General features: G+C 30.9%; 1 protein-coding gene across 1 annotated transcript; it reads right to left on the bottom strand.

Annotated features, from left to right (window-relative positions):
- Nucleotides 1-634: 634 nt before the first annotated feature.
- Nucleotides 635-15,575, bottom strand: LOC149487354 (uncharacterized). Its single transcript, XM_089697657.1, has 6 exons — nucleotides 15,459-15,575; nucleotides 13,356-13,500; nucleotides 12,110-12,186; nucleotides 3,025-3,147; nucleotides 1,981-2,328; nucleotides 635-1,769 (listed from the first exon to the last, which is right to left on the bottom strand). Exons 1-6 carry the CDS (start codon nucleotides 15,468-15,470, stop codon nucleotides 1,077-1,079), a joined length of 1,398 nt encoding a protein of 465 aa, XP_089553783.1. The 5' UTR covers nucleotides 15,471-15,575; the 3' UTR covers nucleotides 635-1,076.
- Between the last annotated feature and the right edge of the window lie 623 nt (nucleotides 15,576-16,198).

Genomic DNA, 16,198 nt, shown 5'->3' with positions numbered 1-16,198 from the left:
TTATTTCTTTTAATCGTGGAGATTTTCAATACTTTTTGTTTTCAACCGCGTAAAATGACGGTGAATTACGAAATTTTTCCGATACCGACAAAATTTATAGGTACCTATATACTTGCAGTAAAGCATTGCTTTAATTTCATTTTAATTTACTATAATATTATTATATAAAAATATCATATAAAGGCTACGAAAATAATTTATTTTTATCCGAAAAACTATGCGAGAGAAGCCATAGTCAATGTTATATTTGAAAGTAAACTTCCTAATCCCAAACCGAGAAACTGATCATTACAAAGTTAGCAAGTTAACTAGACCATAGATTAAATTAGTTCAGTATAATGAGACAAATTTCGACACAAACACGTTAAATTATATCCCTACTCCTTAAGCGAATTACATAAAACTTAAGCGAAGATAAATTAATGAAAACTTACAGCAAATAATGTGGGAATATTGAAAATAAATGCATAAAATTCATGAAGTTCAGAAGAATTCTTGTTAGTAATTAGAAACGTTGTATTTAATAACTTTCAAACACAATTTTCCTGTAATTTATTAACATACACAGCCAGCTGCAAACCTCATTAGGTACATCTCTTAATTATGATTATTATGTAGGAAATAAAACACCAAATTTCTTAAATTAAAATACTGTATTTAACTAAACTATTTACATAAAACAATGCGAAGTAAACTGATATGTTATAATTTCCTTGTACACATTGTGGTTATAATAATACATACATACGATATTTTCTTAGAAAGATATCTTACAGAAGACATTTTATTTAACAGTTCTTTGCATTTGTTCTTTCTATGTAATAAATAATAATGTATAGCAATAAACAATATCATTAAATTTAAAGTAAGTATTAGGTGTTGAATTCTAACACTTATCATGCTGTTATAATTAAACCTACTATTTGGGTTTGGATTTGTTTTAGTAATAGAAAGTTTAAATTTAAATTTTTTAGTTCAAACATCGCACAGTTTGAGTAAATAACAAATAATTTAAGAAACAAATCTTTGAATTAAGTATATGTAACGTCTAAATTAAATAAATAACAGATTAATTCTTAATGTCCAAAGATTGAATGGGCGAATTTGCCGAAGTATTGTACAGGTGGGAATGTTGGTAAGGCACCTTGACCTGGATAATCTGCGTTCTGTGCTGCAGCTTGAGCTTGAGCTGCAGGCTGAGCTGCTTGAACTTGTGAAAGCTGCTTGAAGTAAACCTGTTTTGCGTTCTTCTGTTTCAGAGGCTGTTGTAATTGTTGAATTTGAGCTACTTCCTGAACTTTGGACTCGGAGAGATACTGTTGATACTGGGGTTGTTCGTACTGTGATATTTGATACTGTGGCTGAGCTTGATATTGTTGCGGCTGGTATTGGATCGGTTGCTGTTGATACTGGGGTTGCACTTCTTGGTACTGTTGTAGAGGTTGTGCTTCTTGGTACTGTTGGAGAGGCTGGGCTTGTTGGTACTGTTGAATTGGCTGAGGTTGTTGATACTGTTGTATTTGAGGTTGTTGATATTGTTGTATTTGTTGTGCCTGTTGATATTGAGCAGGTTGAGCTTGACGATATTGCGGTTGGGCTTGAATTGGTTGATTGTTGTATGCTTGATGTTGAAGCGTGTATTTTATCAGTTGTAATGGTTGAGATTGGTACTGGACAGGTTGGCTTCCTGCTTTGCCCGATTGTTCTTCTAATTGGTTTTTAGAATAGGAAGCGTAGCTTGTGGCTCCCTGATGCTGTGTAGAATACGTCTGGAAAATAATTAAATTAAATTGATTACATAGATAAATATGGTTATATAAGATTAAATTGCAGATAAAAATGAGTAGGTAACTAAATTTAAATCTGATAAAAACAGCCTTGATAGGATTTAATAGGATCTGTGGACGATCCACAGGTCTTATTGGCATATCAAGGCTTCTTCAAGGCAAGTATTCATTTAATAATTGTTGAAATAAGTACCTGTGGATTTTGTGCTACAATCTGAAGAGGGTTCTTTATCTGTTGCACGGCTTGGTAATTAACTTTCTCCGGTTCCTTCACGTAGATCGGTGATTGGCTGATCGGCTGCTCTTGCACATATCCCAATTGGTTATCTTGGTACACTGCTTGGGCTTGATTGTACGCTATCTGTTGTTGCTGGCTCGCTATTGGCTGAGGTAGATTCCCTTGTAATTGATAAACTTGAGGTTGATAATTGGCGTCAAAGTTTTGCTTGGGTATCGATTGTTGGATCGAGTTCGGTTGTATAGAGTGTTCAGCGTATGCCAGTTGAGACGGAACGGGTTGCGAAACTTCGTAAGTTGGAAACTGGAAACAAATAACTGAATTAATCATACGTTGAGTTATATTGTGTAGTATATGTTGTGTTGAAGTCTTAGAGGGACTTTACGAAACATACGGATATTATTTCACCAAAATGTGTGGGAAATTGTTTATTGTCTTATAAATAGATCAAGCAAACATGTTTAATCTTTTTAATTATATTTTAATAAACACCTGTTTTGTCTAAAAACAATTTCACCTGCCATTGAATTTGTTGATGTTTTACAAAAATAATTATTAATAATAAAATAAATGTAACTATAAACAATCCTCTGAGTTAATATTCAATGTATGTATATGTGCTTCTGGCTATTTTGTGTAACCGGAATCTCAAATGGGGATTAGCAAACATTCTAGATGATATTATAGTGCACTAGAACATACGTATGATACACCTTCATCCGTAACATTTTGGTCTCCAATTGTTTAATGGAATTAGTCTTACTAGGAATGACAATTTTCACCGCTTGCTGATTATGTCCCCGATATCTTATTAATTTTTGTCCTAAAATTTATAAATTCAACCTGAAACATATCAGAGAGTTGCAAAACCGCCTTCTATTAATAGTTGAGAAGTTTGTTATCTTACCCTGCCCTGAGAGATAAATATACTATGTGACAATATGTAGATTGTAGACGTTGAATGACCTTTGTGTAAAGCTTTAACGTGGTTTTACTCACCCTGGGTTGATAGACGGACACAGGCGAGTACAGTTGGTTAGCGATTGCGTTCTGGAACGGAGGCCCCTGGGCTAATACATCGGATATCTTGGCGATTTGCGGGACTGGTGTTGCGTAGATTTGCTGAAACAAACATAGTTTATAATGCAACTGAAAAAAAAGTAGAGGAATTTTATGAGGGTTGTATTTTAAAAATAATTTAACAATCGACATCAATTCTTATGATACATTTTCTTGGTAAACTTATATTTTCGAGAGTCCTGCTCAGGTTTATTTCCTGTTTAAGATTTTAACCAAATCTTTCGGCATCTTGGTTCAATTCAATGAATAATTCAAACATAATTTTTCAAATATCATCAGCATTAGATAAACAAAGAGTAAGCCATCTCCACCCACCCTGCGAGGAATTATACTCCCCTAAATCCTCCCTTTTAACACCCTCTGTCGATAAGCCGATTAGTGTCACAATTATGAGAGATAGCAAACCTAAAGGGAAATGCTTCTTGAAATTTGCGATGGAATAAAGCTTTTAGTGGGAACAACTTTTTCTTGACCATCGGTATGATGAGGATTTCTTAGTACCTATGTGCTAATAGTTATTGCATTAGACGACATCTCTTAATTTTTTTTCCAATATTTTACTGTGTTAAATATAGAAAAAGCCTTAGTAAATAATAATTGAAGTTGGATATAGGTTTTCCGGACATGTGTATTGCAGATATCAATATTATTCCCGAGTGATAATAATTTAAAGTTAAGGGAAAAAGTTTTGTCTTCTAACGTTCCTACTTATTTTTTTATGCATCACGCTCTGTCTTCGTGCTCTATTCCAATTTACACAGTATTGCTGAAAAGTCGAAATACAAAATGTAGAATGTAGAAAAAGAACAATGTTATTTTTGTATTTACACGTGTTCATACAAACTCCGAATATACATAAGATGAACAAGCATATTTGACATAAAAGCTGTCAAATACAACTAGAAGAATGTTCTATTTCTGGAACATTCTGGAACCTTCTAGAACAATACTCGTAGTTGCCAAGTCGTATTCCGTGGATTCTGCGACTTGCGAGCGATTCGAAACTTATAATTGGTTAGAAGTTAACAAGGCAAGAGTGTCACGGGTATTGGATTGATTTGTTGGAACTAATTGTGTTTTTTTAAAACAAATTGGAAATGCAATCGAATGCCAGGATATTTATTGAGATTTGATATACATATTAGAATGATATAGTATCTACATTTGTAATCATTTAGAATATTGTAATGGCTTTGTAGAGCCATTTCTTATGAAAATCTTTGTATGGTTTTGTGAGCCCTTTTTAATGGAAATAGTTAAGTGTGCTTAAACTTGATTTAAAGTAATTTAAGAGAAACTTATTCATATTACCATTTTTATATATATTGTAGGAAAGTAAAAGTTTTTAGCTCCTTTTTCTTTAAATTTATCTAGACTGACTCAAGACAAGAGAGCGTATTAAAAAATTCATCACTCATCTAAGAAAAAGAGAATTTTAATTTAAAAGTAGTTAAAAGTGGAGATGTGACGGGTTGTGAATTGCAACTATTGTCTGAATAACGTCCATCCAGAGATGTCACTCGCAGATTCGTTTAAAATATTCATTCATTCGAATATTCTGTGAATTAAATGTTTTCTATTCGTCAATTCAATTGTTTGATTAATTAATCTTATTTTATTGAATCGCATTCATTTTGAATAATCACTATCAATAGTCTATGGTTTAGAATAAAAATAAACTATAGACATGTTTTGGAACTTTTAATTTGGAATAAGATGATTTTGACTATTATCATGCTTTTAATTGGCGTTATTCGATTTGCTACAGAAGGTAAAATACTCTGCAAAATCTGCAACGATGTCAATTTATTGCTAAGCACGAACATGGAGCTTTTCTATGAATAAATTCATTCATAATTGGTTTATGTAAGAATGCAAAATTCTTCTGTTGTTTTTGGTAACGTCAATCATAAAATAATCAATCAGGAATTGTAAATACTTCTGTATTTATAACAATGCTCTACAAAATTGCATATTATATTTAATTATCAAAATAATATGTCGAATAATTTTCTTAAATTAAAATCCTTTAAAAAATAGACGCTCCGTAAACAAAATTCCTTCCATAAACTTCCACAGATAATCAAAACAGCAAATCAAGAACGCAATAACAGAAGTTCCAAGATAATATAAGCCTGAAAGATATTTATTTGGTAATTTAATTAAAACATTTAGCCGTAAAGCGAGTTGAGACAAGACAGTGTATCATTGTTAATAACATGCCGGTTCGAGATCCTCTTTATTCGCGTTTGATTCAATTTATACACGGGAATTTATGTACTTGGTCGACTGGTTGTACAACAAGAAATTACAAGTAAAAAGCTCTAGAAAGGTTACCAACACAAGAGTCAATCTTCATTCACACGATTAGACATCAAAGTAAGAAGTGATTCAACTATCGTGAGGGAAAAAGATACTATAAAAGATATATATATCCTTCAATCTTTATTTCTTCCCGGAGCTCTAATAACCGATTAAACGTTTATTCAATGGCACATAGCCCCACGATGGCATTACGAAAACAATATTAAAAATAGGTACTACTATTTTTTTATTACTACAGCGTTTTACTTACTGACGTCGTCAAAAATACGATACGTAGGAAAAGTTTATGGTATATCAGAATATCTGCTAAAATGTGACAAAACATTGGAGACAAATGTTGGTTGACAATTCCGATCTCTGCGCTTTCAGTTTGTGAGCAAACAGAAAGAATTAGTCACAAAGGCATACAAAGGTAACAGGAACAAAGACAAGAGTTAGAAGCTACCAAACACACATACATATACATACTCTATATTATATGCCTACAAAGCGTAGCCCGTTTTTACAGACCTAGAGTAGTAGAGTTCTCTGTATTATATTGGTAAAAAAAGATTTTATTTTTTAACAGTTCTTTGACATAATAATATTATGGAGTTAGATATAAGTTACACATTATATAGAATTAAATTGTAATATTGACACGATTTTAAAACAGCAACTATGGAGTTTCTTGCCGGTTCTTCTCCATAGATACTGCTTTCCGAATCGGTGGTAAATGTTAAAAATATGTAATGACGACTCGAAAGTGCTTCTAAAAGAAGTCTATAATTGAATAAATAAATGTTTGAGTTTGAGTTAAATATATTATATTGTATCTAATGTAATTAGAATTTAAATGATTTAAGTATTTTACTATAATACAATGTTTTATATAATATTATGTGGTTATCAAATTTAGGTCTAGTCGTTAATTAATTTCAATTGTTGCTAACTTTGTGAAATGGGATGATAATTTTGAACAGAGGCTTTGAATTATACTAGTTGTTTGTCAAATTTTATCCTAATCCCTGAGATATCCTGATATAGAACATACTATGATTTATCTCGAATAGAAACCTTGTTAAATAATTTTCCATTATGTTATTTATTGTGTAACTAGCTGTATCCCGCGGTTTTAGCTGCAATAATCAGCTACTATTCGTGTTAGCGTGATGAAATATAGCTTATAGCCTTCAATAAATGGACTATCTAACAGTGAAACCATTTTTTATGTCGGACCAGCGGTTCCTGAGATTACGACGTTCATACAAACAAACAAACTCTTTTATAGCTTTATAATATTAGTTTAGTTATGAAGGACGTTATAAAATAGATACAGACATAATATGTATAATGAAACCCAGCCTCAGGAATTAATAATAGAAACGTATTTTATACGACCAATACATTTATAAGGCTTACGTTGGATATTATTGTGAAATAAGAATTTGCGGTTAAAATATTGGTAGGCGTTATTAAATATACCCCATTTATATATAGGTTTTTCGCATTTTCCCGTTATAATATTGACTGCTCCATATCACAATAAAATTATTGTGCTTTTACATAAAACTGTATTACGTAAGATACATTATTTATAGGCAATTTTTTGATATAACCTACTAAACTACATGATTATTTTTGCTCCCATTACAGTGGGCTTATGAGATTAGGTATGGGGTGGTAACTATCACATTATAGGAGGATGATCATTGTGTTTCTTAGACATGCTGGTTTTCCGGATGTTTTCCTTCACCGCTTGAACAGTCGTATCATGGAATGAATTGAAATATCAATTTACTTTTTGCACACTTATATTACCTTTAAGCTTCGATATTTTAATTGAAATCGTTACCCGTGACAAACTTAATTTTAGAACTTATTTCTTTTTACATTTGTACCGAAATAAATAAACTAATAATGACTATAGAATGGTCGATACAAATAAGATTACGAAGAGTGGACCAAAAAACATGTTCCGGTTCCAATTAAATTACATAAGTAAAACCTTTTACTTGTAGAAAGTATGTACTAAGATTAATGCCCCTTCTATCCCATTGCGATACTCTTATTGTATTAGCGTGAATAGAAACTTGATAAAAAAGTTTCTTTCTATACGTAGACCTATTTCCTTCAAGTAAGGTATATTTTTATTAAACCATGCTCAATTCAACTTTCATTCATTCATTCATTCAACCAAACTCAATTCCTATGAATAGTTTTATTTAGTTATTAAATTGGCTCACTAGTTTAAAATATTTGTTTTATCTGTACCCTTTAAATACATAATCTGCATTGAAGTAACTTTATCTATTTCTTAACACGAAGCAAGGGTTACACTGCGATATTATTATTACGTAAAAAGCTAAGACAAACATATTTAAATACACACAATATGTCGAATTTAAATATCCATTGTCATTAATAAACAGCGTCATTAATATTTCGGGTTTCATAAGAGCATATTATTCCGGTGTGCCGCGTCTGTTGTTTATTAACACTAACGACTCCAATTGAAAGTACAAAATGGCGCCAATTCGATAAATAACGCCACTGTCGACAATTTTACTGAATTTTTTAATTAAGTCTCAGATTTTTGGCAGTTGATTGTGAATGTTATTAATTGACGATCAACCAATCACGATTGGTTTGAAGGGATTTAATTTTTAACATTGATTTATTTTTTCCGAAATTATGAGTTTATATTTTTCTATGTTTATAAGTCGAAAGTGCATATAATTTTTATACTTAATACTAATTAATTTATTAGTATTTTATGTGATTATTCGACGGATTTTGAGATTGTTTTGAATTTTCGTAAAATCAAAAAAGTTCGAATGTTCTCGAAGTGTAGGTAGCTGTTAAAGCCAAAATCTTGGACATTTTAGATATTTCATTTGATATAATAAAAACAAAATTACAGCATAAAACCATTTTTAAATTTATACCTGTCATGCCACAAAGTATTGAAAATCTGTATAATGAAAATATAATCCAACATAAAAAAGAGAAAAATATCACACACAGGCATAAAATATGTATGCATAAAAAAGTTTTATTCAGTCATATAATATTAAACCAATATTGCCATTATCTTTCCCGATTTTATCAACAAATATTACAAAACTTTGGCCGATAACTTTTGAGCTGATCTTTCGATATTTTGTTGTAGGGCAACAAAAAAGTAATAAAGTACGTTCTTTGGGTAGGAAATTGGGTATTTCAATAAAATACAAGTACTTGAGCTATCTAGGACAAATAATATATACTGATTGTTTGAAAATAAGGCCAAATTTGATCTCGGCTCTTGAATAGAGTTAAAAATTTAAGAGTCAATAAGACATAACGATCTTTTATAGTATAAATTCAAATTTATTTATGTATTTTTCAAAACGAAATACACTTAAAGAAGTACCTAACATAAATAAATTGTAGAAATTGTGGCCTTATAACCCTGCTGCAATTAATATGTACATAACTTATACACATGAAAATATATTCGGGTATATAATTAATGCAGATAATATCTCTTCAAGGGTATAGGGAAATTGGCTTTCTCTTCCCAACTACTTCCCTAACTACCGGTCTAAATCAAAGATAATATCTCATCCATTAAAAACTTTACAATTTCCGCAATCAATGGGAACGGATAATTATAGTTGACATTAGGTAATTGTCGCAAAGAACCATTTCATTGTATTTAGCGTGAGATCTATAGCGAGTCTCAGGTTTGTTCCGGTTCTAGAGAATACAGAAAATTAATCTATAAAAACATGGTTGTATCCTACTATTAGAGACGGATAAGTTTTAAAGTTTGAATGGTTGGTGGACGCCGGTTGTATTCCCGCCCTATGATTTTCTTCTTTAATTATTTTATTTATTTTTATTCTTATCCATGCGATATGTATAAGATATTAGACATAGCATGGATAAGATGTCGTAGTTGAATTACTATATTACTAAGTATAGTATACCTGCTTGGTTAGCAATCGAGAGGCTTGAGATCGATTCTCGTAGAGATTATAAAAAATCAATTTAGCAGGAAATGTATTTTATAAAAGTAAAATTGGCGGGTAAATAAAATAGAACTGCGTTAAAAATTAACCAATATAGAGCTATTAATGCCGGTTGACCTAGTAATGCAATCAGTTAAAAATAATTGAGTATAAAATATAAAATTTAACTTCGCTTTTTAACTAGTGGGTGATGGAATAATTTTTAATAGCATGAATGAAAGTGTAAGCTTGTTTTCCCTTTTAATTCGGTTTTGACTATTTTCAACATAGATAGATATATATTTAGATTTTTTTAGTTAACAGGTCAATTTAAAATAAGTAAAAAGGAATGAAATGGTAAAAGGTGAAAATTCTATGGGTGAAAATGTATGTAGTTCCAGTTTTTTACATTAAACTTATTTTCTGGCTACTGACTCAATTAAAAGAGAAATTAAACGTTTTTCCACATAATAATTCCTTCCTTCCACAGCATAATATTAATATGCTAAGAAGACACTTTTGCGACTTAACAATATACTATAATATACAATACATAATAATTATTCTATTATAACCATTTTATACTATTTCGAATGTTTCAAAGCTCTACTTTCAAATAAATTCACCATCCACAGTCACTAGAAGTAACTGCGCTATAAGTAGGGCACATAACACGTAACCTACGATTATACGACGAGTACAACCGCAGAACTTGTTGCTTCGCCTTATTGGGGATATGATGAATATGTAAAGCTTGCGTAAATTCTTCGATAAGGGCGGCAACAGGAAAGCGAATATTGTATGAGCTGTAGACGTAGATTATACTGGATGTGACAATCGATTATTGAATGTATATGTTTCTTATTTGAATATGATATCTTTGTATTTAACAAAGTGCATTTGGTGACGTTAAAATTTACAGTCACGATGGTAATCCGACAAACGAAAATTAATTAAAATCTGTTTATTTGTTCATAATAGGATTAGAATTTTATATCATCGTTTCTCTGAAAATTAAAATGTAAGAATAAAGCATCGAGTTTAATATCTCCGAGGGCATAATATAGTAACATAGCCTTTCTGATTTGCTATTTACATTACTGAGCAAAACGTGTGCCCTTTGCGCATAATTTTATCCTAAAAAGTGACACGGACTAAGAATATGTATTTACGTAATAAAAATTGTATATCCAGTTTTTCATAATCCATTTACACCACATACGAGTCATGATCTCATTAATGAAACAGACAGCGAAGGCTTTATTATGAATTTTTAATAACGCGATAGGTAATTATAAGAAAAGTGAAATATATTACAGTAACATTCGTATATTTCAGTGAATTTTATTCAGCTTTTTGTTGTAATTTTTTAAATAAATATCTCTGAATATACAATAATATATTTTTTCTACATAAATAAATATTTTATTTGCACTGACGGTATCTCATCTAGTCTAGTGTTAGTTGCCATGTTCGTCAATCAGTCAGTCAGTGATGTAATGTTTCGATCTTGGTTACGTATCTGTGCTTTCCCAGATTCTTTAGATGTCTAGAAATTCTCGTTTATATATCCCACTGTTTAATTAGATTTAGGCTATGAGTTGAAGTGTTTACGAAATGATTAAATTGTTTGTATTGTGGAAAAGAATTATAGATTGTAATTATTAAGCCTGTGTTTCCTTATTATATTTTTGGACTAGCTGCTCCCCGCAGTTTCACCCCCGTGGCTCCGCTCCTGTTGGTCGTAGCGTGATGATATGTAGCCTTCCTCGATAAATGGGCTATCTAACACCAAAATAATTTTTCAAATCGGACCACTAGTTCCTGAGATTAACGCATTCAAACTAACTCTTCAGCTTTATAATATTAGTATAGATGATAAACAGTTTTCCTTTTAAAAATGTTTTGTCTCTTATCAATGTTATTTATCCTATGTTTGAAGTATCGTCATCAGAATGAAAAAGAAATGGAATTTTTATGTCGAGTTCGGGCTACGGTATTGGGACACACAAATTTAATTTACGAGAAGTGATCCAATTTGTTTTGAGATTATGAGATTGTCTAGATTTGTGCTCGAAATGTCGTTTATTTTATTTATAAATACGCTCCACGGTAAAGGATGACAAATAATATCTATAAATATAAAACAACATCATTTATTTAAGTCAACAATGGCTTATAGCCAAGGAAGTATATATACCTACCGACCATTATTACCTATGTGTACAAATAAATTATTTTATTTGATATATAAGATATAATAAATAAATCTCTTTATTCTATCGATGTTTTTATGATCCTGTGGTAAATAATTTCTATGTAATATGATGATTTAAAAACTCTAGCTAAAGTCTCTGCTATCGTTAAATCTACACTAATATTATAAAGCTGAAGAGTTTGTTTGTTTGTTTGTTTGTTTGAACGCGCTAATCTCGGGAACTACTGGTCCGATTTGAAAAATTCTTTCGGTGTTAGATAGCCCATTTATCGAGGAAGGTTATAGGCTATAGGTATATCATCACGCTACGACCAACAGGAGTGGAGCCACGGGGGTGAAACCGCGCGGAGCAGCTAGTAGACAAATAAATTTTGAATTTATGTACCATTTTTTAAAGCTTCTGATAATAAAATCGAAGACGATATCTCCTGTTATACCTTTTATGGTATTACCTATAAGCTTATGTGGAAATGTTATAAAGCCTTACCTGTGAAGGTGACTTTTCTTGTAGAGATTGTTGCTTGTCGTCAGCATATTCAACGCCCGCTGCGATCGATGGTGTCACTGAAACATTTTAATATTTTGTGTTAAATTATAGTAATAACGTAGAGGAAAGTTTGAACAGGCATGTGAGTTTGCTGGGAGTGTACTCATCACAAACTACATGCTTTAAGGATTTGTTAAAATACGCTAAAGAATTATTGTTTTTTTTTATATTATAATATTATAATATTTCTGTCATTATGTCACACTATTACAATATGTAATAGCTAGGCTGTTGCTAGGTCATCTAGGTCATCAAAGCAATATTTCTGGGAGGTAGTCGATTTTCGATTACCATTGCGAGCTTTTTTATTATTATGCGATTTCTTCAACAGTCTTTTATTTCATTTATTTGATGAATGGGTACAGAATTACAATAAATATTTATATCATTCAGTAAGCGGATGCTTTACTATATTATGCTTTTTGTTACATTTTTTATGGTATTTAGGATTATAAAGAGAATGTAAGAATGTTCAATTAATAAATAAAAAACTTTCAAGTTGCATAATATAAATAAACGACGAAGATAATATCAATTATTGACATTATTATAGCACATGTAATTACCTTCCGTATACATAAATTATGTAATATTTTAAGGCTAAGCTACTGTAAGTTTAAATAACGTAATCCGTATTTATTATGCACACTAAAAACTGTACTTAGATTTAAAAATAACACGAAAAAACAACTTAAAAATTATTCACTTATAATACCACAAGAGCTTCAAAATTATCGGGTATTTTCCGATAGGTTCGTTGCAAACAAATGAAGGAGTCAAGTTTTTAGTCAAGGTTAAAAAATCACGAGCGCGAAGCGCGAGTGATTTTTCCTGAAAAACGACTTTATTTGTTTGCAGGGAACCTTGAGGGAAATGCCAGATAATTTTGAAGCTCGTGTGGTATTCGGGGGATTATTTTTCCGTCCCAAATGTCGGCCAATAATTTCACAATTGAATTCAACCTGTCAGTTTGACGTCAACGACCAGAGAAAATTTTCAAAAAATTATCAGTATAATACCATGTAGGTTGTACCACGTGACGTCGAATGGTGCAATTCTATTGGTCGATATTTGGGTCGGAAAAATAATCATAATAAAACCCTGTAAGAAAATTCCTACCAACAAAATTTAAAATTTTCTTACAGTACGCAAAAACTTAAGAAGAATAAAAGAAATGTATTCATACCTGTAGGCAAGAGAGGTGTTCTCTTCTCAATCCCATTATTGCCTTGTAACTCTCTCTTGTCTGTTCTTTCGAACTCTGTCTTCTGTTTACTCCTAGTGCTCGTCACTTTTGTAGCATGGCTTGCTGCTACGAGCAGCAGTATTAACTAGAAAGTAATTTATTGTTAACCGATTACGAAAATAAAAGAGTAATTTATTAGTTGTTAATAATGTTATTGGAACTGCAATGTTATAAGATTGACTATAAGAGCTTTTGAATATATTATTGAGGATATAATATTATGGCCATTTAATTTGATGGATTTCTTGATGTTTTGATTAACTTAATTCATTTAAACTTTTATTTACAAACATGTTGCAACTAATAATAAAATTAAATACATTTTTTTTTCATCTGAAGAAGCTGCTTATTTCCATCGATAGGCATTTATTTAAATGAATTTGTTTATGAAAGAAATGTCTAGAACTAATAAATTTCAAAAAATATTCGACAGTAAAGCTCGGCAGTTTAATTATTTTAATTTCAATTTGTCGTTTGCAAAATTAGCGTCTAATTTTATGAATAAATCATTTAATTATGATTAGTCTCTATTTGAACAGGTGATTAGCAATTCAAAACGGTAGTTTGGGTAAACCGTGGTTTGAGGTTAAATCGCTCATCATAATCGACGATCAGGAAACCCATTCCCAGTTGATTTTAAGATAAACATTGGTTACACAACTCCTATTACGTACGAAACATACGACGGAGTGTCTCAAATACGAAGAACATATTTCCTTGTTTAAACTTATAGGAGTTTATTCATATTCACAGACACAAGAGAATTACAATGAATTTGCAGCGGTTATTTTTCTTCGGAAATTAAACCGGGTTTAAAACATTTTATTCATAACTATATTTAAACTTAAGTTTCGAATAGTGAGCTTTAAAAAGCTTTTTGATAATAATACGATGTAGAATCGTATATATTTCTTAAACTTTTATTAAAGACGCCGCGGCCGGTTCGAATCCCAGCTTATTTTTTTTTCACCACAATCAAATCTCAAAACAAACTATATAATATCGCCTATGAATTATCCTTACCAAAATACCTATGTTAACATCTGGTCCGTGGCCTATCTATCCATCAATTAAAAACTCTATCAAAAACTTCACAAAGTTTACTATAGCTACTTATCTGCACTGCCAATAAAAATCTCTACCAAAAACTTCACAAGTCGGGTCTATTCTTACTATATTTAACCTATTTATTAATTGAATTAAAAGCTCTATCAAAAACTTCACAAAGTTTACTATAGCTCTACTTATCTGCACTGCCAATAAAAATCTCTACCAAAAACTTCACAAGTCGGGTCTATTCTTACTATATTTAACCTATTTATTAATTGAATTAAAAGCTCTATCAAAAACTTCACAATATCTATAGTCGAGCCAATTTAATAGGCAACATTTGACGTCTATCAATTTTATCTTCGAAGAGAGGTAACCTGCTTAAAAACATCGATTATAGTGAATTAAATCGATACGGATATGAAACATTTGTCAATCGAATTTATTAATTTATGATGATTTTTATTTACAAGTAATCAATGCATTCGATTCTAGATGTCAGATTTCGATTTTTAGAGTAACGTCTCTGGTATTTAAAAAGAAAAAAGGTTCATTGACACAAAATTGTAGCGACGTCAGTTCTTCAATTCAGAAATTGTTTATTATGTTTAGTATGGTTTATCAGTAAAATGAAATCTTAAAATTACTTGTATCGGTCATTATTATTATAAATATGTAATCGTAATTCAAAAAAGTTAAGCAAATGTGCAGTTCTAACAAAACGAAATATCATGATATTCTATGTCGTCGTTACTAGGTTACGTTGTTGAATTTTGTTGAACTGTCAAATGTTGCCTATTAAAATGGCTCTACTATACTTATCTTTCTTTCTTATCTGTACTGTCAATATATAGTAGCTCTATCAAAATTTAACAAGGTCTACTATATCTACTTAAATGCACTATCAATAAATAGTTCTACCAAAAACTTAACAAGGTCTACTATATCTACTTATTTGCACTTTCAATAAAAAGCTCTAAAAACTTCACTAACCATAGCCTTCATGATCACTGCACTGGGTCACCGAGCACTACTGCGACGCCGGCGCAGGCACTATCTCTTATATGGATAAACATTAGGGCGGTAGTGGTAACTTGCGATGGTATGGTGACTTCAAGGATTTGGTTAGTTATTATTGTAGGAATTTCTAATAAAATAAGGGTAAAAATATACGCTTTAAAGTGTAGGAAAGCCGGGATAAATGAAATAATGCATGTATCACGGTTTTAATCTGTCAACAAATACTTAATTCAATAAGTTATTATAATGTTCTGTAAAATGTTATGTAAAAAGATAAGACAAATTTAATGAGAATTAAAGATTAACATATTGTATAGATAGGTAGGTAACATAATGCTCGGTTTTGCGAGATTTTAGCCGAAATAGCTTAGCTCTTTTACGGTAAGTTCAGTAGTAGTTAGTAATTATCAAAATAAATCCTATAAGTTATAACAAAAAATATAACCCAAAAACCATAAGAAATATAGAAAATAAACGTACACACACTAGATATTTTAATTTCTCCAGAACCAATAGAAAGAAAAAAGAAAGAAACTAATAATTAATATTCATAGATTTGGTATTATTCTGCTGAACTGAACAAAAATTACGCAAAATTTCTTGTGGTTCTTAAAATATGTTCCTCAGTCTAATCTATCATATACTCTTCATAAACTTGGCAACATTTTGCGGTATGAGCATATGCTTAGATTGATTTGTTTACCTTTTAGGGA

The sequence above is a fragment of the Colias philodice genome, chromosome 7 (assembly GCF_061535455.1).
Source record: "Colias philodice isolate Cphi_HAF_F1 chromosome 7, ilColPhil1 Martin Lab GWU primary, whole genome shotgun sequence".
Lineage (NCBI taxonomy): Eukaryota > Metazoa > Arthropoda > Insecta > Lepidoptera > Pieridae > Colias > Colias philodice.
The sequence above is the reverse complement of the archived record's forward strand: the minus strand, read 5'-3'. Positions and strand labels throughout refer to the sequence as shown.